Source organism: Caretta caretta, chromosome 9 (genome assembly GCF_965140235.1).
Source record: "Caretta caretta isolate rCarCar2 chromosome 9, rCarCar1.hap1, whole genome shotgun sequence".
NCBI lineage: Eukaryota > Metazoa > Chordata > Testudines > Cheloniidae > Caretta > Caretta caretta.
Window position 1 is genome coordinate 53,163,106 of NC_134214.1, and position 27,690 is coordinate 53,190,795.

General features: G+C 46.2%; 1 protein-coding gene across 9 annotated transcripts in view; it reads right to left on the bottom strand.

The window, feature by feature from the left end:
* Window positions 1–20,329, bottom strand: part of EPHB1 (EPH receptor B1) — a 414,114-nt gene extending 393,785 nt beyond the window's left edge. For 7 of the 9 annotated variants that reach the window (XM_048863514.2, XM_075132294.1, XM_048863512.2 and 4 more), the window contains exon 1: window positions 19,963–20,324. In XM_048863514.2, coding sequence (XP_048719471.1) covers window positions 19,963–20,035 — 73 coding nt within the window. In that variant the 5' untranslated portion in view covers window positions 20,036–20,324. Of the gene's footprint in view, window positions 1–19,962 lie in introns of all 9 variants that reach the window. The other 2 variants (XM_048863519.2, XM_048863520.2) reach the window with 2 other exon arrangements.
* Window positions 20,330–27,690: the final 7,361 nt, after the last annotated feature.

Here is a 27,690-nt window from a genome sequence, read left to right on the forward strand (position 1 = left end):
TCCTGAAGAAACATATTCCAGGAAGGTGGAAACTTTCCAACCCAGAAGTGAAAAAATGGACCATATGGTCCACACACTTTCTGGAGTTTTCTTATTAGATTGACAATTTAAAAGCAGGAGTAATGGCCAGTTTCCAGATTTCACACAATTTTCTGATGGCAGCGTTCTTGAAGAACAAGGAGGAAAAGCAGACCCTGCATCATTACAATTCACTAAGCAGCATTAACACAGGAAATTACAAATTAGCTTTTCAGCAAAAGATAAAGAGATATTTAGATTAGTTATAGAGAAACTACAGAACCTTTCAACCCATTTATCAAAGTTCTTGCAATTCCCAGTTCCAGGGAAATGAAACAATAATAAGGGCTGGGCACAGAAAGTTAATCTTACCCAGTGCCCTTCAATAATTTAAAAGGTTTGTGGGGGGGGGGGTTGGTTTTTTTTTAAAGCACAGATCCTTTGGCTCTTGCTCACACTTGTTCAATTTTTCTTACCATTTCTCATTATGTGCATCCTTGGAAAACTGATGGTGATGAAAATCATTCGTGGCTGGGAGATACCAAATTTACAATGCAAGAAGGGCAGGCCATCTGTGTTTGTCACCTGTCTGAAGAGTGATGGACCTACTGCAATCACAAATATTCTCCTAGTGCTATGGAGTAAAGGAATGGCTTGTCAGAAGCACCGCCTAATACTGGACGGTATTTGTATCAGACCTGCTCAGATTATCTCCCCTAGATCTAAAGAAGCAACTCAGGCAGCTTGCTTTGAAGACGCCTGTATTTTTAGAGTCAAAAGGCCAGAATGTGTAATAACAATCAGATTAGCATTCCAGCACCCTCCAGGAGCAGTGCACAGAGGGAGTCATACTCTCTAAAATGATTCCCTCCCTGCTTCCTATTTACTCCGAGGAATAGTAATAGGCCACTGGGCTCATACTGCTCCGACTACACACCAGCTCAGCTTCCCATCCACCCAGGATCCATTATCCACCTCTAGTCACCCAGACCCCCTATATGGGGAGGCTAGACAGTAAACATTCATAAACAAATCAGGAGCTGTAACTCACGAAAGCTTATGCTCAAATAAATTTGTTAGTCTCTAAGGTGCCACAAGTCCTCCTTTTTTTTTTGCAGATACAGACTAACTCGGATCCTACTCTGAAACCTGAATGCAATTGTTACTCAAAGTCATTTGGGAATTTCATCCCAATTTTCCCCTTTCTGAATAGCTCACAGAGAATTGCTTGTGAATATTTAGTACATGAATGTCAAAATTCACATGGCGTTGGTTATTTGAATTAGCCCTGCGGCACTGCTTCTGTTTCCTGACTGAGTGACTTCTGTAAATGACTGACACAACAGGACTCCCACATTTCTAACATTACAAGTGAGAATATGCAATTGCAAATTGCTATGCAGCAAATATCCATGCTTACCATTTGCCTTTTGCAAGTATTCATGCACACAGAGCTTGATGGCTCAACTGTTTGCAGAAAGAGAACACGGTCAAAGCAATGTGTATTTTCAAACTCTAATGAATATTCAGGGAAATATTTTCCCCAATATTTATTCAGCTCTGCTATGCAGTTAAGTGACCAGTTACTGTGTGTGTGTACATTTAGGGAGATGGAGCGTTGCAACATCTCTTTGATGATATCTGGGAAGCTTGAGTATTTTACCCAAAACAAGTAAATCAATAAACTCTTACTGCTTGTGGACCGGATTGTGATTGGCTGCTGCTCAGGTACACAAGGGACAGGGCAGTGATAGGAACTTTCCTACTCTTTGCATCCTTGTTCAGGAGACAGGTGCAATGTGGCCATTTGTCCTCCCAACTTGAACTGACCAGCTGCAGGCAGGAGTGCACCCTGCACGCGCTCCAGGCTTGTAGCAGCAGTTGTGCTTCCTCTGAACTCACCAGGCCTTAATTCACATTGCACATGATGCTTCTGCTGTACTGATAGGACTCCACGCCTCCCCTAATGTGGGTCAGGGCCTCAGAGACATGATAGCACCCTAGATGACTAGGGATGATTTACCTGTGAATCCAGGTGCATGCCTGATCCCTTGCAGTTGACATACAACTGAACTTCAGATGTACACTTGCACAGGTTATAACACATTGTTCCGCAGAATGTGGCTAGCTATTTATTCAGAACCATGGACCAGATCCAGTGCAAGACAGAGAGAGACTCAAGGGACTGCGCTGTCATTAGTAAGTCTGTGACTATCAAAGGCAGAGTTAGAAAATCAGGCAAAGGCCCTTGCTCTGCTATGTCCTCTCCTGTTTTGTCAGGAGCCAAATGCCAGCACTGGTCTGTATCTGCACCAGCATCACAGTGACACGCCTGCCGCGCTCACACACTTCCACTCTCAGCACTTCCAGAGCTTGAGCCTCAGAGCCTTCCTCCTGTTGCGGGATGCTCCCTCCACTGAAATCATGGGGACCGCTCTCGTGAGTAACAGGACCAACAGTAGGAAGGGCTACACAATCTAATCCTGAGGGCCTGATTCACCATTGCCCTGTCCAACACAAATGGAGTGCAACATGCTCCCAACCAGGCTGGTCCTGTTAGCCAGCGCAGCCCAGGCCTAGCTCAGAACCTTCCTCAGCCCCTCAGAGCTTCTGGCAAACCAAACCCATCAGCTCAGAAACATCCTCCTGTCTCTGCCCCACAGACTCGCCTCCCAACCTGCTTGACCCAGCTAAGCTCAGAAACCCCTGTACCTTCACTCAAAATCCCCACCCCCACCAAAGGCTCAGAAGCACTTTCTGCCCCGCTGAATCCTGCCATCTCCACAAACACACAGTTGAGAACCCCCTGCTCTGGGCTCAGGCACCCCCAACTAGGTTCAGAAAACTCCCCCCTTAAACCCTACAGCCTCAGAAACTCCCATCAGAGGCTCAGTTCAAAACCCTTCCCCCTCCTGCCTGCCTCGCCAGGCTAAGAAAAACCCCTCCCACCAGCTCAGGAATCCCCTTACCTGCTTCGGGGCATGGAGGAGCCAAATCTGGGGCAGCAGGGAGAGATCATGGTTACTGCAAGCCCCATACTCACCTCTTTGGGACTACCCTGAATTAGCACTGCATGACTCTTGCAGTGGCCACAGTATCTCCTGACCCATTGGGGACCTACCCTGTGGCAGCAGGTGCTACTTCCGCCCACTGGAGCCACCTGGGAGTAACAGCCCTTCCCAGAAGTTTCCCCAGTGGCAGCAAGTGGTACTGAAACCCACAGTAACAGCCGTACTGGAGATACTAGTGTCCATAGTGTGGCTGACAGCTAGGGCTTTATTGATACAGATACAAAACCTGAGTTCTAACCACTGATTGGCTCGCAGCAAGTAGATGTCCTCTCCACCCCAGCATTAAGGAGAGTGGGTGAGAAGAAACAGGGCTTGGGACCCCACACTGGGATTTAGGGAGACATATAAAAGAAGGCACTTAGCTTATCAACCCCCGGAGCAGAGACTATCTTTTTATTCTGTGTTTGTACAGCACCTAGCACAATGGGGTTCTGATCCATGACCGTGGCTCCAAAGTGCTACAATAATACAAATAAATAATAACAGCAATCAGCAATGGGCTGTAATACTTCGGTCTAATTTCGGGTGGTGGGTTTAGCGTGCGGGGGCTGGGTGGAGCTGGTGACCTGCGATGTACAGGAGGCCAGACTGGATGATCTGGTGGTTTCTTCTGGCCTTAAACTCTCTGACTCTCACAATAATACTCTAAATCAGTAACTCCTTTGTATCTTCCAAGGCCTCCCATCTTGTTTGTGTCTCTCTTTCGGGACACTCCTCAGAGCAGGGACCATGTTTATTTGCACCGTGCACAGTGCCAAGCAAATGGCCAGCCCCTAATAGATATTAAGAATGATAGCCAGGTACTAAGCGATTCATTTTCACCAGTTCTAGCTGATTTCTCAGTGATCACCGGTGTTTGGTTTTATCTGGAATGGGCCAGGCAACAAGAGCAATTCAGCTTGGAGCTGGCTGCATGGCAGAGTGGGGAAAATGTCTTTTTTGCCTTAATTAAAGCTTGGAATGTCAGTGAAAACTTTCACCTCAAAGGTACCCAAGTTCAAATGCAGCTGGGGTCACCAGTGAAATGGATTTTGTAGTGCGTTTGGGCTGCAGCTCAACAATACACTCATCCAGGAGTGCAGTGGGGGAGATGGGCCAGGATCCATCTGCGCTAGACCTGGTGTGACCAGTAGTGTCACTCCCTGACTGCACAATTCATGGTGCTGAAGATCTGCATATGAATTCAGTGCTCTTTCAGGGACAGCTGTATCAAGGCCATCTCGGCTGCGAGTTGAGTCTTGTTTATGTAGCAGAGGAACAAAAATTCTCCGTTCAGTCTTTTCAGGATTTAATAACAATATACAGTGTGAGTCACTGGGGTCATCTGTAGCCTGGGAAGAGCCTTGTTCTTATTGTTCCTCTTTAATGCCACACCATATAGGCCATGGCTATTATACGTGAAAGTGACTTTGTGCCAGCTATTCTGTAATGTCACAGGTGAGGTGGTCCTGACTCTCTCCTCTCCCCCCAGCCAAACATGGATATTTGAAACTGCTAAATAACACCAGGTGCCATCATTCTTTCCCCTTTATGTGTCCAGCCCAACCCTCTACATGCCCCCCCCTTTCCCCCGCAACCAGCTTCTCCAATACCCAAGGATGTGAGACTGGAAATGGAAACAATATAAATAGCATGGCTCAATATACAATAGCAGCTTGACTGTGTTTTTAGATGGGGAATTGTTCAAGATGCCAGCTGTGTTGTTTCCTCCAGCTCTGGATGCGTCGCCTAGAATTTGCAATATGAGTTCCTCTTGGATTGGCTACAAAGCCCCTGTAGTGGTGAAGAGATCTGTTTCTCTCTTACTAAGCTGGGGGGCTGCCAAAAAGGGGCAATTGAAGGGAGCCCACTGCTAGTTTGGGGTCACAGACACACACGCTAGAGAAAGGGGATTCATTGGAGGAAGAGAGCCAGGTGTGAAGGCCCAGGGTTGAAAGGACAGAGAGGAATTGTTGATTAGAAGGAAGGGGCGTTGACAGAGACTGCCCAGCCCCTTCCTGTGATGTGGCTCTCACTTGCATGAATGCTAATCCAGAAGACATGGGTTCTAATTCTGGCTCCGCCTCTGGTTTACTAGATGAATGTGGATGGTTCTGTGCCTCAGTTTCCTCATCTGTAGAATGGGGATAATGATACTGACGTTCTTTGTAAAGCACTTTGAGATCTACTGATGAAAAGCACTATGTGAGAGCTAGGTGCTATTACCAACCTATGCAGACTATTTAAGGACACCAGAGATTTCAAGCCTGTAACATCAAGGTTTCCTCTGAAACCCTTTATACCCCAGTCTTGGGTATGGGAGCTAGGGACCAGTCCTGAGAGGTACAAAGCACCTATTATGAAATGATAAGCACCCTTAACACCCAATGAAGTCCACAGGCAATTAGGGTGTTCAGCACCTGGCAGGATTAGACCTTCATAGCTCCTGACCCTTAGACTTTTCACCCATGTCTCTACGTATAAAGTGCCCGGGGAAAGGAGAATTAACAATAATTATAGTGGGAGCCATAACAACTGCTGTTGTAGTCAAAGTTGCACAAGCGTTTACATTCTAAGCCGTGTTTTCAGTTGCTTTATGAAACTTTCGCCCTTAAGGCTGGCACTGTGCAGGCCTGCTCTCTATCCACAGAGGGTTTTTTGGGAGACTGTGTGCAGAAATGGCTCCGCTCTTATGGCATATCAGGAAAGTAGGGGAAGGGGAATATATAACTTCCCCATTATAAAAAATCTTTTCACTCTCTCTGTGAATAGCTCTCGATCTGCAGTAGAGAAGAGGCAGCAAGATGAAATTTGGCAGGGAAAACGCCCTCATTGACAAACTGTCTTGTCGTGTGAAAATTGGTTTGGATGTAACCAAGTGTTGATCGTATCTGGTGCAGGCTCGGTTTAAGCAGTATGATTTTTAGTGGTCGTGTAGAGGGCCGATCCAGGCCCCATTGTGCTAAGCACTGTCCATACACATAGTAACACACAGTGCCTGCCCTCATCTAAAGAGACAAGAGGTGGGAGAGGAAACCGAGAGGGGAAATCACACAGCAGCTCAGCGGCAAATAGAAATAGCAAGCAGGAGATGGGTCTCCTGACTCCTAAAGCAGTGACCTCAGTGCTATAGCATCCTGCTTTTCAGAAAGGTCAGAGAGAAGGAGGCTGAGCAGATCCCGCATGCACGGCTAACTCAGCCGTGTAATGACAAATGCAGGACGCAAGCAGTGAACAAGGCAGAGCTTGGTAGGTGCTCTTGGGCTAGAGCTACAAGGGGGATTCAAGCCCAGCACTGCAGTGCCTAACTTCAGGTGACGTGCTGCCCAGAGGAATCCACTTTAGGCACCCAGGTTCCCTGTACGATGCGCAGGGAGAGTGAGGAGCCTACGAATGCGATTCCCAAAGACAGCTTGCTGAGCCACCAACACTAGCCAACAGGCAATGCCAAGGAGGAGGTGTGGCCTATGCCTCACCCCTCCAAGGGACTTGGGTACATAACTCAGGGCTAGAAGGAAGCACCTCTCCCCACACAGGCTCCTCAGTTATGAGCCTCCCCTGGAGTTAGGTACCGAAGGCAGATCAGACCCTTCTCACCTGGGACTGAGATTGAAGTGCCTCCCTTCTACCCTACACCTCACCCAGAATGTGGGAGACCCAGGTTCAAGTCCCCGCTCTGCTTGATGTGGAGCATGGACTTGAACCCAGGTCTTCTCCCTCACCACTGAGCTAAACTGGCAATCAGGCACTTATATCCCTTTGAGGATCTAGCCCCTTGACTCTCTCTGGAGGAATATCCCCTCTGTGCAGAGGGGCAGCACAAGACCTATGCAGCCACTCATGTCGCACTTAAGCCGTCAAAGTAGGGCTTCTGTAAGATTTGGGGTGTGCGTAGACCTTGGGCTGGCCCAATGCACAGGAGTGAGTGTCACTCTCAGTGCGCAATACAGGATACTCAGGGAGTCTGCAGGAGACAAATCTCTGCTGTCAGACTTGCAGTTTGGCAGATGCTGGCTCCTACGGCCTGAGAAAGCTGACATCACTTTTGCCCTGTGTGCAAAGAGATGGCCAGACAGGAGAGAAGCCAGGCAGAGCAGGAGAAAGGAACTGGCTGGCCCTGATATCTCCTGCTGGGGAGTAAGATCCCAGAGTTTTTGCTTGTACCTCTCCAGAACTCAGCTACTGTGCTAGGGTGAGGATGGTCGATGGCTTCCGGAGAAGGTCTCAAAGCTTGTCCTGAGCCACAAGAGCGGCCCCCTGCTTAACGGTCTTCTCCACAAATTTGCTCCTCTGCTGGCGAGTGGACCCAGAAGTTGTCTTCTCCCCAAAAAACTAGGCCTGAGAAGGAGAGAGCCTTCCCCCCAACAGGTGAATGCTGGGTGAAGGAGCACCGCTATGAAAGGCTGAGCAGTAGAACACACCTGGCCTTGGACCTGAGTTCTCTCAGGGTTCAATTCCTGGCTGAGCCATAGCCTTCCTGTGTGGCCTTCGGCCAGTCACTGAATTGCTGGGCCTCCATTTGTCAAATGGGGATAAGGCTTCTCTAACTCACAGGGTGTGAGGGAATAAAATCCATTAATGAACGTGAGGTGCTCAGACGCTATGGTGACAAGGGCCACAGAGGTAGACAGCTGGAATTGCAAGAGCTACTTTTTTCCTATGAACAATGTTATACTGCTGCTGTCCACTAAGATAGCCGATGTTTGCTTGTACAACAAGGCAGACCAGGTAGTGATGCTGCACACACACAGCTGTAAAAGGTAAAAAGAAAACCTGATTTTTAAAAGGGGAGATGTGGGATGGAATCTGCTCATAACCTCGGCCCTTGGTGTTGAACAAAGGAGATGATGATAATGACAATGAAGATGATGATGATGATGTTGTGGGATGGGATAGATAGAAACTGCATTGGCAGACACTGTGTCCTATGGGAAGACAGTAATAAGACAAATCTCATCTCACTTGCTGACCTCTTGGGAACTCCTACAAAATACTGGGTTACAGTGTGTAACACCAGCCCATTACAATCCTTTATCTAGATACCAAATGTGATTAAATTTAGTTCAACTAACATCAGAGACCAAGAGAAACAGCATTTTCTGAGTGACTGCAGAGTGTGGGAAAAGTTGAGTATTCATGCTCATTATCATCTTTTTATGTCTGTCTTTCCCCATCACAAACTGCAAAAATATTAGTACAGCCAGTCATCCAAAAATAAAAATAATTGGTTCAACAAAACCATAAAATAAAAATCAAGTGGCTTTATGAAAAGTGCCAAAGAGACATTCAGCCACCTGTAGTAAGGCTAGCCTTCTATGTGCCGTAAGAGTAGTTACCAATATTTTATTGAAGATAAACAGTATTGCTTGCAGTGCAAGTTATTGTTTTACACTATCAGGTAATTGAAAGGGCTTGAGATACACCAGGGAATATAGCAGGGGAGGCAGTATAGACTGTGAGTTACGGTAAGTCCTGTGTACATACTGTTATTATAAAAGGTAGAGACCTAAGCCCTACTGTTTGATAAGAAAATGAGGAAAGCAATATTCATTCTGCATGTGACTGAGAAATCAATGTGATATTTACATGACCTTCCATGTTCAGATATAAGTACACTCACAGACATACCCCAGTAAAGGGCAGAACACATTATCTTCCTGCTCTGTAGATGCTGTAAATGTTGCCTGATGGAATTTTGGGTGGTGGACTCGAAGCTGGCATTCTCAAAGGAACCTAAGAGAGTTCAGCGCTCAACTCTCAGTTCAGTGGGATCTGGGCAACGCTCCCTCCCTTAGAATCAATTGGAAACCACTGGGCCTGCCCTACTGTGGCAAACTATATTTTGAGAGGCAGCGTGATCTAGTGGATAGCTCACTGTTTGTGATTCAGGGACAGCTGGGTTCTATTTCTGACACAAACTTCCTGCATAACCTTGGATAAGTCGCTTCATTTCTCTGTGTCTCAGTTCCCCACCTGTAACTCGGGGATAAAAATCCTCCCTTTGTCTGTCTTGTCTATTTAGATGGTAAGTTCTCTGGGGCAAGAACTGGCTGGCTGGAGCCTACATGGGTCTATCCTAGCATCGCAGGAACAGATGTTTCTACCCTGAGCTAGCAGAGTCTATGGGAGAACAACCTCCTAGACAGCTAACGGAACCAGTGTTCTGCATCTTTAATCTAGTAAGTAAAACTCTTACACTAAGCAAATTTATAAGACATATAAGCTCCATAAAATGGTGTTTTCTTTATATGACCATACCAGGGGACTCTCTTTTTAACTTCAAATCCGGTTCAATCAATTGCTATGCTATACTTCAGAAATTCTCCATCCCAAATTTTCTTTTAAACCTGAAATCTGTCCCAGGGTATTACTTTACTATCAAAGTAATTTCCTCAGTAGAGTAGAAATAATAATGTTCTTCTTCGACAGGTTTGGTTAAGAGGGGATTATGATTAAAGTTGTCAAGAGTCTAACAGGGACCACACGGTGCAGGGAGTCATAAAGAAGCACTTTGAACTAATTTTAAAGCCCCATTACTCTGGAACCCAGACAGAAGCAGCAGCAGGTGAAAAGTGCTTATAGGAAGGTAACACTTCTTCACACAGAGCTCAGTGAATTGTGACTTGCCTCATGCTCAGAACAGGAGCCATTTTGATACCATATTCAAAAAAAGGACTAGTCAGGTACCATACGATGAATGAAGCAGCCTTTTCTAGTCCTGGAGCCCCCTTTGCTTGTATCACAGAACTGCTGCAGCACTGCTAAACATTATTCATTAGGAGCAGCACTGCAGTGCCCAGGGACACCACTAGAGAATGGACAGCCATTGGGCTGTGTCCTCACACTAATAGGCAGTCTCTGCCCTGAGCTGCTTACAGGATAAGTAGACTAGACATACAAAGGTGTGGGGGTGGGGATCAGAGACTGGCAACACAGCAGAGCTGGGAGTAGAACAAAGGTCTCCTCACTCCCAGCCTGTGCCCGATCCACTATAGCAGTGGTTTTCAACCTGTGGTGCGTGGACCCCCGGGGGGTGGAAAATTATGTCTAAGATGTCCAAAGGGATCTGCCCCCCATTTGAAATATTTTAGGGGTACATAAATGAAAAAAGGTTAAAAACCACTGCACTAGACAACACTCCGGATGCACCACCTTAACGGAACACAACTAAGAAACGCAGCCTGCTGCAGTCACTGGATGATTATCTGAACGGCACTTAGCCATGTCACATTAGCACAGGGTGAGACATCACTGAAGCACCCCGCCAACCCTATCGTTGAGGGATTAAGTGGTAGCTAGGCCTTGTGCTGGCCCCCATAAGGACAATTTTGCGTGACTGATGGAGCTTGCTGCATACTATAACCCAAAGGGGAAGAATGCCTTGGTCTGGATGAAGAAATGAGTGATCCCAGGGAGGGTGCATGCTCGGACTGGCTGCTTTTCTCACCTTCCCTGGATCAATCTATTTCCCCTTCTGTTTCAATTCTCATCTCTCCCTCTAAGAGTTTCCTTGTAAAAAACAGTCCCCCATGGAGTCCAGGATTTAACATTCTGGTTTTGTCTCCGACTTGGGCTGGGCTGTAACCATGAAACCCAGCCGGAGTAAGGGGCTCTGCAGAGGGAGGGAATCTGTGCTAGCCCTTTGGCTTTTACAGCTTACTTCCCCTTCTATAGTGCACAGATTGGCACATGCCCTGCCTCTGCTCACCCACTCTTTGCCCACCTTCTCCGGGTAGGAGGCAGCAGCCTGACAGCTGTTGCTTTCCCTTCCTGCGCAGTCTCTGGTGATGCAGGTAGCTCAACCCAGGGGATCAGGGAGCTCCTTCCACCCCCTTAGTCCCCTGCACGTGTATGCAGCAGGGCTCACAAGCCAGCCCCTTGTGCATGACTTTGCCAACAGAACATGTGCTCCCAACATTGATTTAGGGCAAGATAATGAAGCCCCAGGATGACAAAAGGAATCACTATATTGCAACACAGGGACAGAGGTAAACTCGTGCTGCTGATCACAATCAACCTTCCTCTGAAAGAAAACACCCCAGCCAATGAATCCATGTCTATAAACACACAGACATTCTTGCCCTAATACAACGGACTTCCAAAAAGAAGCATTTGGGAGCTTAATTCTGTTAAAAATCAATAGCAGATGATGACTCTGACAACTTCCCTCATTAAGCCACAGAATTGTCTCTTCTGGCTATAAATACATTTCCCAGAGGCCTTAAAGGACTCCCCATCAGCCCCACTGCCACCTCCAGAGATGGCTGGGAAGGGGCTGAATGCAGCAAAGGAGGCAGGGTACCACAGACAGCAGCCTCATTCTCTGCACATTCCTGATCCATCCCCAGAGCAGCTCCATCCCATGCACTAAATGAAGCAGGGGTCCAGAGGAAAAAATTGCACAGGATCATGGAATTTAAGGCTATATCATAATACCGACTCATAATGTATATATACAGGCTGGGTTTATATGAAGGATAAATGAGGCATTGGCTTACTGTGTGATTTCTTATATGGTTCTGCAATGAGGAGGCTGATTTGTTGAGTGCTTTGTGTGTTTACCTAGCCATATATCTACACAAAGAGAGAGAGAGGTACATTCTGTACTCAGAGACTAAGTGCTGTCCTCCCCAAAATTACATGATGTATTTTTCATACACAGCAGAGTCTGAATCTCTGCTGTAGGTGAAAAATTCAACCAGTAACCAGTATATATCACAGACAGTACCACTCATGTGGTCATGATTGTCATCACACACATAAACTATTTTACAAGTTGACTTCATATCTGGAGGTTGTCACCAATCTAAACACATACAAATAACGTCATTTTTTCTTCGGGCAACCCTTAGAAGGTTGGCACTCATTGGCACAATTAACCTGAGTAGTGCGGTTGACTTCAGTGGGACTCCTCATGTCAAGTGGGGGCACGCCAACAGCCATAAGAGTAGTTCAGTCTACCCTGGGGTAATTCATATATTATAAAGGGAGGAAATGGAGAGAGACTAAATTTTAAAAATACGATAAATGGCATCAACAACATACATGATGGCCAGGGGTGCTACAAAACTGTTGTTGACACGATCTATACGTTTGTGGACCTGCCACACATGGCAACCCAAAGGAATGCTCATAAAATACGCACAGCGCACGTCTATAAGCTATACACTGTGTCCTGACACCATCACATATTGGTGTTCTCTACTCACATAGGTCAGCACTGAATTTTATGGTCTCGGAGTTAAAAGCAAAGTGTGTCCAAAACTCCAGGCTGAGATCATCATCTTTGCCCTGTCAAGGTCACTTTTACAACTCAACGGGCAATCGTTTTTCCCTAAGAACTCCCCTATTGCCTTAAGTGTGTTATAGTATCGGTTCAGTGTGAACATGTGCAGTAAGCATGTTAGAGAGACATCCACACGTCAGCTCACAGGTTCTGCGGCTGAGCCTTAGCACCATTGCAATAATCCGCACATTAGACCGCACCTGTCGGGGATGGTCTAATACTTAGTCCTGCGTTGAGTACAGGGGACAGGACTAGATGACCGCTTGAGATCCCTTCCAGTTCTGTGATTCTATGATATGGCAATTCTGTGCCATATCTTTGAGAGATCCCAGTGTATTGTTTATGTATCACTGTTGTAGCCTATAGGTATTTGCTAGGTAAGATATAGGTATGGATTAAGGCTGTAATGCAAAAGCTTACAGTCCTCAGGCTTGTAAGATACTTAGCTTAGCCAAACAAGTCCTCAGGCTCAAAGAAAGATTTGACATAAGCAACTAACCAGTAAGTGATGCTGTATCACAACACATTAGAAGATATCTCGAGGGAAGGACGTTAAAACTGCTGATATTTAGCAAATGTATGCTGCAATGTACCAGTTAAAGCCAGTTAGAATATTTTGGGGATTTTGCAGACATAGGATGTCAGCAATGTGCTAACCACAAGTTGTCATGGTGACTGAGTGATGTAAATGTTAATGAGTATAAGGGGAACTATCGAGTTGGCCTATGAAAAACAGGGCACCCCAAAGTCGTAGGGTGAAGCAATACAAATAAGGAAAAGCGGTCAAGCAGCTACAACCCCTATTGAATATGCATTAGGCAAAGTGGCATCAATGTCACACATTATAGAAATTGTATACGGATCTGGCTGCCTTGGGAGATGCCAGGATGATGGCCACTGGTGATGCTGAGTCTGGTGAGGCAGATAATGACTAACACTTCAGGTCCTTTGGGAAAGGATGGTGCGAGTATTGGGCTGCTCAGAGCACAGCCTGTATTATCTCTCTCTACCGTGCTGGGCTGAAGTGTTTGTAGCTTTGCTAACTGTGTTAATAAAACCAGTACAAGTCCAGAAGGTTCGTCCTAAGTGTGAGTGTTACAACCAGGCATGTCGGGGCTCCCAGCTGATAATACTGGGCCTGATCTCAGGATGAGAACCTATCAGAGGTCAGTGTTAATTGGAAATTTTAAGTGATCAATATAATTAATATGCAATCACTAGATCAAGCAACACTTTGGGCCAGGGTTTGTATGCAATTGTGACCACAGCCCTCCAGGAACTAAGAACATTGCAGGGTGATTAGACAAATTCACTCAAGTTGTAACACCTCCAGAGAAGCACTGCCTTTGGAGAGCCTCGCCTATGCTGGTTCACACTCTGGACTCTCCAGAGACTAACAGGCAAAGACAGGACTTTTAGATAAGTGGCCTGAGTTTAAACTGACTCAGGGTCTTCTTTCTGATCCAGCAAATGGGCAGGCCCTTCCTTCCTGGGAAAGGCTGGAAGGACTTTGGCATATTGAGGCCCCATAAGACTAATGGGTGACCTCTGGTAAGCTTTAAACAGGCATGTAGCTTCTTTTGTTGTTTTAATAGGTTTTAGCTGTAATGCTTTTACCGTAAGAATCTATGTATTTGCTTAGAAGGAGCTGTGCACTGACTTATAACTGCTGGCAATTGCACTGTTCATAGCCAATGAAAGGTAAGCCAAGTACAGATGCTGACCTGTTTAAGTAGCATGGCTTGCTGAGAATAACAGTATAGGCAGGGAATGGGGCAGCCTGGAAATACTCTGCTCAGAAGGGAGAGAGACATGGGTCTCCGCCCAAGAGAGGTGACGGCTCTGCAGAGAGCCTAGAGCAGGTGCCCTTGCTGGTCCACAGTGGAGGAATACAGATGCAGTTGCCCTGAATGGGACATACTTACCCCACCCCACGCTCATGGAAGAGAAATTAAGTTCATCCCCATAAGCCTGTAGATCTCCTGAGAGCCATACAGATCCTAGCATCCAACATGGTGATCCATGGCTTCCCAACTGCCCCGGTTTCTTATATCACCCAGAGCAGCCAGCTGCTGAGGGTGCCCCCAAATCTCCCTGGGGACCATCGGGAAAAGGCAGGTGTTATTGCTGTTTCCCTCAACAGTAACTTCCAGGCAGACTCCAGGTTAGAAATCTGCCTGATCAGAAGGGTGGACGCCAACAAACCTGGCTATTACATACTGCGAGAGCCCCTACCACATGCCATGTACCCAGAGTCTTGCCCATCTTGTGCTATTTGTTAAGCTTGAATTGATGAGAGCAGTGAGGCTGTACGAGACCAGAGCATAAGTAGTCTGCCCTAGCAGCACAGCCGAGATGGGGTCACCAAGCCACAGATAGTCAGGAGGCGGCAGTCAGTACACAGGGATCACAGCAATTGCTGGAGCCATGATCAACAGGCAGGAGCCAGGGTCAGATTCAGGCCACAGTCAGAGACTAGAGACCAACAGCAGTTACCAGGCTGCAGTCAGGAGCCAGAGTCAGACTGGAGTCAGAGACACAAGACTAGCCAGCAAAGTGATATGTGAAATCACAGCACACCAGAAGTCTGCATAGCTGCCCAGACAATTTCCTGAGCCACCGTCTAGGGTTAAATACTGAGCATGGGGCAATCAGAAGGCCACCGGGTGCTGTCAGTCTGGACTCGTTGGGTGGTACATCCTGCGGTGCCTATTCTCCAGCATGCTCCTTGGAGGTAACTTTATGCAGGTTCCTGATGGTGATGGGAGACCATTAACTGCCTAATGCTCTGCAGACCTGGGTTCTAGTTCCACGGAGCCTTCCAGGGGCGATGATGGAGGTAGAGTTGGAGCTTTAAAAATACATCCACTCTCCTCTAATGCTTGTTGCCTATCCTATGGTTAGATGCTGCACTAGGAGGCAATGAGCTCTGCTATATGATGCCAGCTGGCTGTGTGGTTAGGAACCCAGGACTGATACTTGCTTCAATAGTCTATTTTAGCAGAAAACACATATATTGTTGGTACATTGACTTGTATTTCTGCCTTATTATATTTGTTTTTCAGTGCACAGTGGATGGTATGTGCCCCGTCAGCCTGCTTGTCAATGTCTATAGTGCTCGTATCTATTTCTCTTTGGGGTTTACGCTAAAATATTTGGACTCTGTTCTTCCTTGACTGAGATTTCAGAAGATGAATCATCTCACAGGCCAGTGAAAATGGCAGTAAAATGCCCTTTAAAGCACATGGATGATATCTTATTGCATGACGTGAGGCTACGGGCACAAGATGAGCCTTCAGCCTCTGTAGCTGCAGTCCTGATTTTGGTAGAGTATGGTGGCAGCATGTTATTTTACATGGCAGTCTAGTCCCATAAAGCTCAGCATGAGTGATCTCCCCATGGATCGCAATGTGAATCTATACAGTATATATAGAAAGTGGGATTCCACGGTCAAAGCAGCAGAGCACAATAAGATGTGCGTCAGTTCCCAGGACAGCACACTAAAAATCATCCTGTGCCATATAGAAGAAAGCCACACACACAGTGATCTGAACAGGACATGCGGCAGCTATCCCTTAACCTAACCTGTCAACAGAAATCATAGCTGTTGCCCAAACTGACCCTAAGGGAGAGCATATCTGCCATAACACTACAGACTAAGGGACCCATCCTGTGGAAATTGGGTCACGGATTTCCATATTAGTAGGATCTGTCTCTAACATCTTGCATATTAATTACAACATCCCAAAAGAAAGGGAGCAGTGAGTTTGCCAGCTCCTTTCTGACACTTCAGTAAACACAAAAATTCCTTAAGAAAGGCTACAGAAATGAAATCTCATTCACCAAGACAGAAAGCCCCCCGATATGGAACCAGTTGGGATCTAGAAGACAAGCGAAACATTAAAAGAGTCGATTAGCAGGGAGGCACCACAGTTTGGTTTGAGAAGGTATCATTCCTGACTATTTTCTCCATTGTATGGAATAGCAGACACTCCTCTGCCAACAACTCAGAGTCCTGTTACTGGAATATTGTACAAGCATTGGAGCTCTGTTTATTTTACCAATAACATTCAAATTGATATCATCGTCCTTTGACAGCCACATCCCAATCAACTGTACAGTCATTCTACAATACACCCTCCACTTACAATATGTGTCCCAGACATTACCATTAATGCAATGCCTTTGCTTTGGATTGCTTTCTCTGTGGTTATGGAGGAATTAGGCTGGTAAGCAGAGCTGTTTGCCCAGGGGTTATCTCCTAAACTCCAGAGAACTTCCAGAGTAAAACAAGAAGCAGTCAAAGAGGCAGATGGGAGAATAAGCCTCACAGACCACAGACACAAACAGTTCACCCAGGAGAGCAAGATTTGACGTCTTATTGATTCACTTTTCTGACCATTACACACTCATAACAAATCAAATAACCAAGCCACATGGCTGGGGTCAGTTTTACCTATGGTTAGATGCCGATATGTAGAGTATGAGGGGGGAAAGATAGGCTGGAGGGGTGTGGGAATAAGTGAATGATTGTACTGCCTGGAGAGCGGGTTGCTCTAATATTCTGCTGAATAAGTTGTATTTTTTTAACCCTTGGCAGTCAGCTTATGGCTCACAGACTGCTCTGGCCAGGGCTTTCCTGAGGCTTACTGGTGACATTCATTAGCTCATTTTGCCATGTTTCAAAATGCCATTTTAGGAGCAGATACATCTACAGGTATGTACCTTCAAACCATACAGACCATCATTGTCAGGGGCTGTTTTATACAAAGGGGGAAAGAAAAGGAACACACAAATAAGGTAACAAAGGATCACCAGGGTTGGAAGGGAAATAACAGAATATTTAGTACATTGCAGAATGATTTCTAACATTTTTCCCCAAACATTTTCCTTCTCTCTATTAGTTCCCTAAACAAGTATCCAAGACTGATTTTTATCAAAACCTGTTCTCATCCAGAAAATTATTTTTCCTCAAAAGGCTGAAACAAAAATAATGGAATTCCAGTAAAATAAATAAGATTCATGTCATCTTGAGGGGTGCCACATTACAGATGCACTTTGCCCCACCACGGCACACACAGAATTCAAAAGAGCAATCCAGAGAGTGGAAGGCTAGAGACAAACAAACCAGGGGGGAAGGACAGCTCAGTGGTTTGAGCACTGGCCTGCTAAACCCAGGGTTGTGAGCTCAATCCTTGAGAGGGCCACTTTGGGATCTGGGGAAAAAAAATAATAATTGGGGATTGGTCCTGCTTTGAGCACGGGGTTGGACTAGATGACCTCCTGAGGTCCCTTTCAACCCTGATATTCTATGATTCTAAACAGTTCCTGGGCTGCAAAATAAATACAAATATGTTTTGCTCTCCCCAAAATGCAGAATTTGGGAGGGGGGAACACTTCCTTGTGTGATTACTTGGGATCGGTTTTGTTGATATGAATAACTACAGGTTAACTTTTTTTTGTTTTAACTTTTTTAATCAGCCTATTTCTTCATCCTTCCAATTTCAAGGAGGAAGAATTCAGCAGCTTTCAACCAGCTCCCCCTCTGCTTTCTGAATGCAACATATGCCTCCCTAACATCTAACAAATTTTAATAAAGAACCCCTGCAAAGACCACCAGCTGGGAGAAGAGTGGAATGGCAAAAAAACCCACCTTTTGGGGGGGAAAAAAATCTTTCTGCACTAATCTTTTCCCTGAGCTACAGTCTGGATAAAGCAGAGATTCAAAGGAGGATTCCTGCAGTCGTCAACAAAAAGAAGAGGGATTTTGACTGTTACTACATCACCTAAAGAAGATATCACAAAAAGCAAGAATAACGGTACTGTTCTGGTTTAAAAAAGGAGATGACATTTCAATTTTTTTTAAGTTTCTCCACCCTGTTGCACATAAGATCCAGCTAAGCAGGTTTTAGATTCTGTTTAGTATTATTAACCAAAGATCATTTCAGATTATAAATCGGATTTGTTATTCACTATCTAAGCCATAACTATTGCAATTGTTTCCCTTTCTCTGCTGGATCACAAACACGACTATTTTAAAATTAGAATAGATGGGCTACAAGAATACTGAAGCTGCAATCCTGACTCCAAATGCAAATGACCAAGAGCCCACTGTTGATTCCAAAAATGGATTGTGCCCAAAAGTTGTTCATGAAGCTACTCCCACTTCATTTTGTTTGGTGAAATGAACATTCTCCTCTGTGTTAGTGGGAAAGTTTCTTTTCGTTCACTGAACTTTCTTGAGCCTCCTTGCTTTGCAAAATAAACTCAGACCCGCCAGACAGCAGGAAACAGAAAGCCAGGTTTTGATGTAAGGCATGTCTCATTCATTGGAAAAGGCTGTGGCACAATTTTTTCCCAGGGACATGGGAAGGAGGAGGAGCAGAGAGAAAGATATAGGGACTCCAGCTCTGAATGATACAGCTGATATAATGAATAGTATAGTTATAGTATAGAATAATATCCAATACAGAGGGCACTGGAATTATAGCTAGACTAGTATAGAGACAATATGGATATAGATAGCTAAAGCTAAATGCATCCCACATAGTCCTTTTACTCTCCTTAGTGCTACCAGCTTTGTTACTAAGGGACAGAGCTCAAAAAAGGTCTTTAGCTAGGATACAATTTTTCAAGGAGCCCTGCAGGCTTGGTTATCTATATGCAGACAAATGACACCTCCTTTGCTAGAGAATGTAGAGTTTAAAATACAGAAGCCTGTCATCTCCAGACCATGGGTAAGAAGCAGCAAAATGCCTGGCTGTGATGGCATTTCCCGCTGGCTCCCAGTATAATCTGCCCTTCAGTATGTAATGCATGCCCTTTTCCCAAAGCACCCCTGCTCGGTCTCCCCCCCGGCGCCCCAGCGGTAAACCCACAGCCGTGGGCATCAGCTAAAACCCAAACTGCTCCTGCTGCCTCCAGCGACAAGCACAAACACACACATGCCCATGCACAAAGAGCAGCGATTGCCTGCCGTGAAAGCCGGGATCTCCGCTCAGCCCAAGGGATACAGCCGCAGGAGGACGGCGAGAGAGAGACCCGGAAAGTGAGAGAGACAAACCGGGCAAGAGAGTGAGAGACGGGTATAGGAAGGAAGGAGGGGCAGAGTTATTGCAGCTGCAAATCAAAGATCCTGTCTGAACACAATCTCCTGGACCAACCCTGGGCTCCAAGATCCCCCCATCTTCCTTGGAATCACTGATCGCTGCTTCAGCCCCCAAGCTGACAGTTTGTAGCGTGTTCAACAAGCCCTGCAATGCAGCTCAGCATCTTCCCCGGCCAAGGAGGGAATGGGGGTTAGCCTAGGGCAAACCGCTAGTCCATCTGCCGTGTTGGCTGGGGGATTGAGGGGGCGGAATAAGTCCTACCCATTCCGAGAGCCAGATCATGGGAAATCCACTTGGTTGGCTCTGCTCCGGGCAAGAGTGAAGAAAGTATCGCAGATTCCTTACATGTCGCATGTGGCAGCCCCTGAGCCCTGCCAGCCCTTCACCACACCAGCTGCCTTTTGCACAAGGAGAGGGGGAAACAACATGCATTTTAAAACATCTCACAGAGCAACCCAGGTACAAAAGTTTTTTTCCCCCGTTATTGTTTGTATTTTACCTTCCACTGCTGCAATTGCAGATGCCAAGCAGAAAACCACTACAAAATCCAGTGCCATGGTAGACCCAAACATGTTTCAGAAGAAATAAGAGTTATAAAAAAAATAGTTCCTTGTTTGGCAAGACTGTTTTCCCTTCTTGTTGCTTTTTGTTATATATGTATCTCCTTTAGTATTCCACTTTGGATACCCCAGTGCTCTGTGTGTGTGTGTTTGTGTGTGTGTGTGTGTGTGTCTGTGTGCGTGCATGGGGGTGTGTGTGTGTATGTGGTGTGTGTGTGTGAGAGAGAGAGAGTATATATTTTAGTGTCACATTGCAAGCAATAGTAAAGTGTACAGTGAGAACAAAATCAGCCACTGAGGCTGGAGGGAGGGGGAGGGAAAGGGTTCCCCCCCACCCATCAACTCTCTTCCCACCCCCAACACCTCCTGTCCAATCAAGGAATCAAGCCTACAAAAACCCCCCATCCAATCAGCGCAGAGCACCTCCTTACATTGGTATTGTTAGTTTAAGAAAAACTTTTGCAGCGAGGCATGGGGAGAGAATGAGGAGAGCGAGCCATAAGGAAGTGAAAGAGCTCCCCCTAATGGTCCTTTTCAGTATTGCACACACATTTCCACTGATGCAGCACTAAATTCAGGTCTCTATTCACAACCCAGCCCTGTCTGTCGGTAACTAATCCACCTATTTTTATTTTCAGCAGCGACCGGCTTCTTATTGACTATAGCTTTCATCATCTTCTAACACGTTGATGGTGTGCTGATGTCAGCTAGCCCTTTCCAAGAAGGGATTCTGGAGTTTGGGCCAAATAAAATGATTTTGAATGTTAAAAGAATGATTTTCCCCTACAGGGCTCTGACACATCTAGTCTACAGCCTCCTTTCTAGTATATCCTGGGTCTCTCTTGGTCCCGAACGGCCACCCATAATTGCTCTGTATTGTGTAGATGTGAGGAGAAGAGAGGCACTATGACCATGTCAGAAGAAGAAGAAGAAATCAAAATAATGTAGAACATGACCAAACCTGACTCCAAACCCAGATCTCTGTAAGTGCAAGACACATGAATTCAGTCCCCTCCTCCGCCCAAATCACCTGGGTTGTGAGAACAGGACTACTCTGCTAGATACCATTTTAGAACACTGTCTAAAGATTCTGGCTACTGTCACTGAGCACAGGAACAAAGCTTTCCAGTGCCTGCTAAGGCTGCTGACAAAGAGCTCACTGGCTCTGGATATGTGTTAGTCCCAGTGATAACTTTGGGGTGGGATTTTTTTTTCCCTTTTAACATTTTAAATTGTAATTTGGCTGCATCAGTCGGTGCCATGGATTGTGATTTCTAAACGACAATGAAAATAAGCCCCTGGCATATCCAGTTTTGATTCCACTCTTCCTTTACCTTTATCCGCCAGTTTGCCTCATTTGTTCTCTAAATAATGCTGCATCTTCTTGCCCATTTTTCCTAGCATGTCAGATGAATGGTTGGGTTCCGTCGCTAAATCATGCTTCTGATGTCAGGGCTAATACCCATACATCACTTGAGCCTTCCAAATAGGTGATGCCTAGACTGTGTGCTATCTCTCTGTCCCCGACTGAATTTCACCCAACCACAGGACTAACTACAGGTGCACATATAGATACCTGTCTACCACCTAGTGCCTAGAACCCTGCCTCTCCTCTACTCCAGTGGAAGCATAGAATCATAGAATATCAGGGTTGGAAGGGACCTCAGGAGGTCATCTAGTCCACCCCCCTGCTCAAAGCAGGACCAATCCCCAACTAAATCATCCCAGCCAGGGCTTTGTCAAGCCTGACCTTAAAAACTTCTAAGGAAGGAGATTCCACCACCTCCCTAGGTAACACATTCCAGTGCTTCACCACTCTCCTAGTGAAAAAGTTTTTCCTAATATCCAACCTAAACCTCCCCCACTGCAACTTGAGACCATTACTCCTTGTTCTGTCATCAGCTACCACTGAGAACAGTCTAGATTCATCCTCTTTGGAACCCCCTTTCAGGTAATTGAAAGCAGCTATCAAATCCCACCTCATTCTTCTCTTCTGCAGACTAAACAATCCCAGTTCCCTCAGCCTCTCCTCATAAGTCATGTGTTCCAGTCCCCTAATCATTTTTGTTGCCCTCCGCTGGACTCTTTCCAATTTTTCCACATACTTCTTGTAGTGTGGGGCCCAAAACTGGACACAGTACTCCAGATGAGGCCTCACCAATGTCAAATAGAGGGGAATGATCACGTCCCTCGATCTGTTGGCAATGCCCCATCTTATACATCCCAAAATGCCATTGGCCTTCTTGGCAACAAGGGCACACTGTTGACTCATATCCAGCTTCTCGTCCACTATAACCCCTAGGTCCTTTTCTGCAGAACTGCTGCCTAGTCATTCGGTCCCTAGTCTGTAGCGGTGCATGGGATTCTTCCATCCTAAGTGGAGGACTCTGCACTTGTCCTTGTTGAACCTCATCAGATTTCTTTTGGCCCAAACCCCTAATTTGTCTAGGTCCCTCTGTATCCTATCCGTATCCTCCAGCGTATCTACCTCTCCTCCCAGTTTAGCATCATCTACAAACTTGCTGAGGGTGCAATCCACACCATCCTCCAGATCATTAATGAAGATATTGAATAAAACCGGCCCGAGGATTGACCCTTGGGGCACTCCACTTGATACCAGTTGCCAGCTAGACATGGAGCCATTGATCACTACCCGTTGAGCCCGACAATCTAGCCAGCTTTCTATCCACCTTATAGTCCATTCTTCCAGCCCATACTTCTTTAACTTACTGGCAAAAATACTGTGGGAGACCGTGTCAAAAGCTTTGCTAAAGTCAAGGAACAACACGTGCACTGCTTTCCCCTCATCCACAGAGCCAGTTATCTCGTCATGGAAGGCAATTAGATTAGTCAGGCATGACTTGCCCTCGGTGAATCTATGCTGACTGTTCCTGATCACTTTTCTCTCCTCTAAGTGCTTCAGAATTGATTCCTTGAGGACCTGCTCCATAATTTTTCCAGGGACTGAGGTGAGGCTGACTGGCCTGTAGTTCCCAGGATCCTCCTTCTACCCTTTTTTAAAGATTGGCACTACATTAGCCTTTTTCCAGTCGTCCGGGACTTCCCCCAATCACCATGAGTTTTCAAAGATAATGGCCAATGGCTCTGCAATCACATCCGCCAACTCCTTTAGCACTCTCGGATGCAGTGCATCCAACCCCATGGACTTGTGCTCGTTCAGCTTTTCTAAATAGCCCTGAACCACTTCTTTCTCCACAGAGGGCTGGTCACCTCCTCTCCATGCTGTGCTTAGACGTCCCTTCCAACCCTGATATTCTATGATTCTATGATTCTAATGCAAGAAGACCGTGGAGCGAGGGTTCTCTTTTCCCTTGGCTTGATGCTGCTTTGACTGGCACTGAGAGGCAGTGCACTGAGGCAGCCTGGACCTGCACCGCTGAGTAAACATGGTGGCTTATTCCCACTTGCCCTTCAGGCAGTTTCTCCCAGTCTTTCTGTTATATGTCTGAACAGCATCTAGCACAATGGGGCCCCGATCCCTGATTGGGCCTCTAGGAGCCATTGCAAAATTAATAAATAATAAACAAACAATAACCCTGTCAGCCGGACTGACAGAACCATTGAATATCTGCAAATTAAAGACCCTCAGCCCCCCAGCATCACATATCTTTGTTCAAGCGGCACTTGTGCCCCAGTAGGTCAGGAGTAGAGGAAATGGGTTTCCTGGCTTGTGAGAATTTTCATGCTATAGAAAAATTTCCCTCCTGAACCAGGACAAAAAGTTGAAATCTCAACATTTTTGAACAATTTTTTTGCACTGTTCAGTTGAAACATTTCATTTGGATAATTTAAAAAATGTTTTGTTTCAATTTCAACCTTTTTTTTTATTGTAAATTGACTTTGAAACCAAAAGTCGCTTCAAACCAAAACAGGAAACTTTTCATTTCGAAAACGTCAAAACTGAACATTTTGACAATTTTAAATGTATTTCAATTTTTTTTTAGTTGGGAAATGTACTGAAATTGACCCTTCCCTTGAACAGTTTCCTTCTTGAAAAATCAGCATTTTTCGACTAATTATGTTTCATTGGAGAATTCCTGACCAGCTCTCGTCAGGATTTTGAGCTCTGTGACAGGCTGACATCACCCTACAACCTGAGGAAGGCCCCTCTTTGGAGCTGGAGGGGCATCATGGGGCAGGGCAGAGAGCTGGCTAGGCTCCTCCATATTGCCCCCACCCAGATACACAGGGAACACAGCAGCAGCCAGAAGCTGTGCGACCACGTGCTGCCTCTCTCTCTGCATTGCAGACCCTGGGGTCAGTCACATCAGGGGAACCGCTGGAAGCACAGCCCCTGCAAGAGCTGGGGCTTTCCATGTGCCACCAGGAGCCAGCTAGGCCAGGGGACACAGAGGAGACAAGTGCTGTGGAGCAGGGACTCTTTCTGTTCAGTGTTTGTACAGCACCTAGCACAAGGGGGTATTGGTCCATGACTGGGGCTCTTAGGGGTTCTGCAATATGAAGAAAAGGATGCCCCCCATTGCTTCCTGTGGATCTGCCTGGATCCTGAAGTACCTGAGGCTCAGCGGAGTAGATCCTCCTGTTATAAAATGTGAGACGAAGGAGAGCTGGTAAGAAAGGCTGATCTTTGTATTCCAGAGCCAGGATCATGGCTGGGCCAAGGATACGTTACACCCGTCTCACAAGGCAGGAGTTGGTAGCAGAGCTGCCCGGAGGATTCAGGGGGCCTGGGGTCTTCGGCGGTGGGGGGTCCTTCCGCTCCGGGTCTTCGGGGCACTTCGCCAAAGACATGGAGCGGAAGGACCCCTGCCACCGAATTGCTGCCGAAGACCCGGAGTGGAAGAAGCAGCGGCGGGTCCTTCACTCCAGGTGTGTTCAGCGGCACTGAAGGACCCCCCGCCGCCGAAGTGCCGCAGAAAACTATCGTGGGGGCCCCTGAAAACTCTCGTGGGTGCCCCTGTGGGGCCCAAGACCTGGGGCAAATTGCCCCACTTGCCCTGGTTGGTAGCCACTGCCTCCTTCCTTTTCATTTAACCAGATGCAATTTAAGCAAAACATTCACCCAAAACAGCAAGCTTAGACAGCCAGTTAATGACACACAGGAATAGACACATCTAGGTTGCAGGTCAGCACGAACTTCCTGACAGACAGGAACATCATTCAGCCTCTTACTAGACAGCGACTAACTCACATCCACAATGGCTTTCGGAGAGCATGGCCAGGCCTTGCTCCCACAACAGCTCCTGCTGCCGTGGCCTGCATATGCTGAAATGGATCTATGCCCTGGAGCCTATATTTGCTGCTCCTCATGTTTTTCATTGTCACTGTCCATTAGGCAGATGTGCACTGTGTTTAGCAGCCCATCAGCACTGGCAGTAGCCTTCAAGGTGTCCTCAAGCAACATAGAGCTGGTCTCCTCCTTGCTTTTCTTTATAGGTCCTCTGTTTAGATAGATACAGAAGGACCTAGACAAATCTGTCTGTATAGATACAGAAGGACCTAGACAAATTGGAGGATTGGGCCAAAAGAAATGTGATGAGGTTCAATAAGGATAAGTGCAGGGTCCTGCACTTAGGACGGAAGAACCCAATGCACAGCTACAGACTAGGGACCGAATGGCTAGGCAGCAGTTCTGCGGAAAAGGACCTAGGGGTGACAGTGGACGAGAAGCTGGATATGAGTCAGCAGTGTGCCCTTGTTGCTAAGAAGGCCAATGGCATTTTGGGATGTATAAGTAGGGGCATAGCGAGCAGATCGAGGGACGTGATCGTTCCCCTCTATTCGACATTGGTGAGGCCTCATCTGGAGTACTGTGTCCAGTTTTGGGCCCCACACTACAAGAAGGATGTGGATAAATTGGAGAGAGTCCAGCGAAGGGCAACAAAAATGATTAGGGGTCTGGAACACATGAGTTATGAGGAGAGGCTGAGGGAGCTGGGATTGTTTAGCCTGCAGAAGAGAAGAATGAGGGGGGATTTGATAGCTGCTTTCAACTACCTGAAAGGGGGTTCCAAAGAGGATGGAGCTAGACTGTTCTCAGTGTTACGAGATGACAGAACGAGGAGTAATGGTCTCAAGTTGCAGTGGGGGAGGTTTAGGTTGGATATTAGGAAAAACTTTTTCACTAGGAGAGTGGTGAAGCACTGGAATGTGTTACCTAGAGAGGTGGTGGAATCTCCTTCCTTTGAGGTTTTTAAGGTCAGGCTTGACAAAGCCCTGGCTGGGATGATTTAACTGGGAATTGGTCCTGCTTCGAGCAGGGGGTTGGACTAGATGACCTTCAGGGGTCCCTTCCAACCCTGATATTCTATGATTCTATGTTTCTCCTATAGCACTGACTCTCAGGGGTGATTCTGATTTATGGGCTTGGTCAAGCTTGTTACCTTGCCATAATTTCCTTCTTTTCTAGTTTCCTAGCATATGGCTCTTTTATAACTCCTTCAGGATTAATTATTTTTCACTCAAGAAGCTTGTTAGATGTAGGTACTAAGGTTTTTGTCCTTCAAACTATGTTTCTGGACTTTGGTGATATTAGAAAAGCACTGTAGAATACGCTTCTATGATTCTATGATTCTTAGGGCTAGATTAGGGAGGAGCACATTGTCTTTCCCCACTCCTCTGCCTCTGGAAGGGCAGGAAGTGAAGGGAGCATAGGGATTGCTGTGGGCACTGTGGGGAGGTGGACAGAGCATTGCAGACAGTGTGGATAAGAATCCAGCCTTTTAGATTTTTTCCTACCTTTGTAAAGGTCTTTCATTCCTAGTTATGGGTGAGGATGGAGATACACTGGTGGAATTGAGTGGGACTTCAGAAGCAGAATAGCAAGAGGTGTTCAAGGCAGGTTAATGACTATAGTGGTGATGAGAGAGCAAGTGTGAGGTACTGAACAATTCAATCATTACTTTTTTACCGTAAGAGGCACAAAGCCATTATCTCCTCTATACATTTGTGTAGAAGGACAATTCATTCATAGAATTTAAGGCCAGAAGTGATCATTAGATCATCTAGTCTGACCTCCTGTGTTTCTCAGGCCATCAAATTTCACCGTTACCCCTGTATTGAGCCAAACAACTTGTGTTTGACGAAAGCATATCTTCTGGAACGACAAAGTTGTCCTAGTAATACCCAGACAGCATCACTCCTGAAATGCAGATCTGTGTTTTATCCTCACTTGGCCTAACAAACACACAGACTTTACATGGGCTTCTGTTCACCATTGGCTCTCCACTTGCACAAGTCTTGCCCAAGGAATCCTAATGGTCTCAGATCATTCTCAGGTTTCATTCTCTCTCTGCCCCACCAGCCTGGCTAAGTACAGACAGTAAGAAGTGAGGAGTCTCACGTTGTTGACTCTCTTGAAGTGCCATACTCTGCAGTGCACAAGTAATACAATTCAGAAGTGGACCAGCAAAGCCATGCAGCAGCAGCTGTACAAAAGGTCTTGCTTCCCTGCCTTTGTAAAATGACTGTTCCTATCCCAAGCATGAGCAGCGGCCTGTCAGAATGATGGCTTACAGTTTTTAAATCCAGGAGAACTTCATTAAAATGTTTCTTTTTACTGGTGGCTGGAAAAATAGCTCCTGGATGCGATCATTTTAAAATGTGGTCAAAGGGGCTGCTGATGGTATTTTGCAAGAGGAAATACATGGATGGTATTTAGCAGGAGGAAAATCAAACCCTTTAAA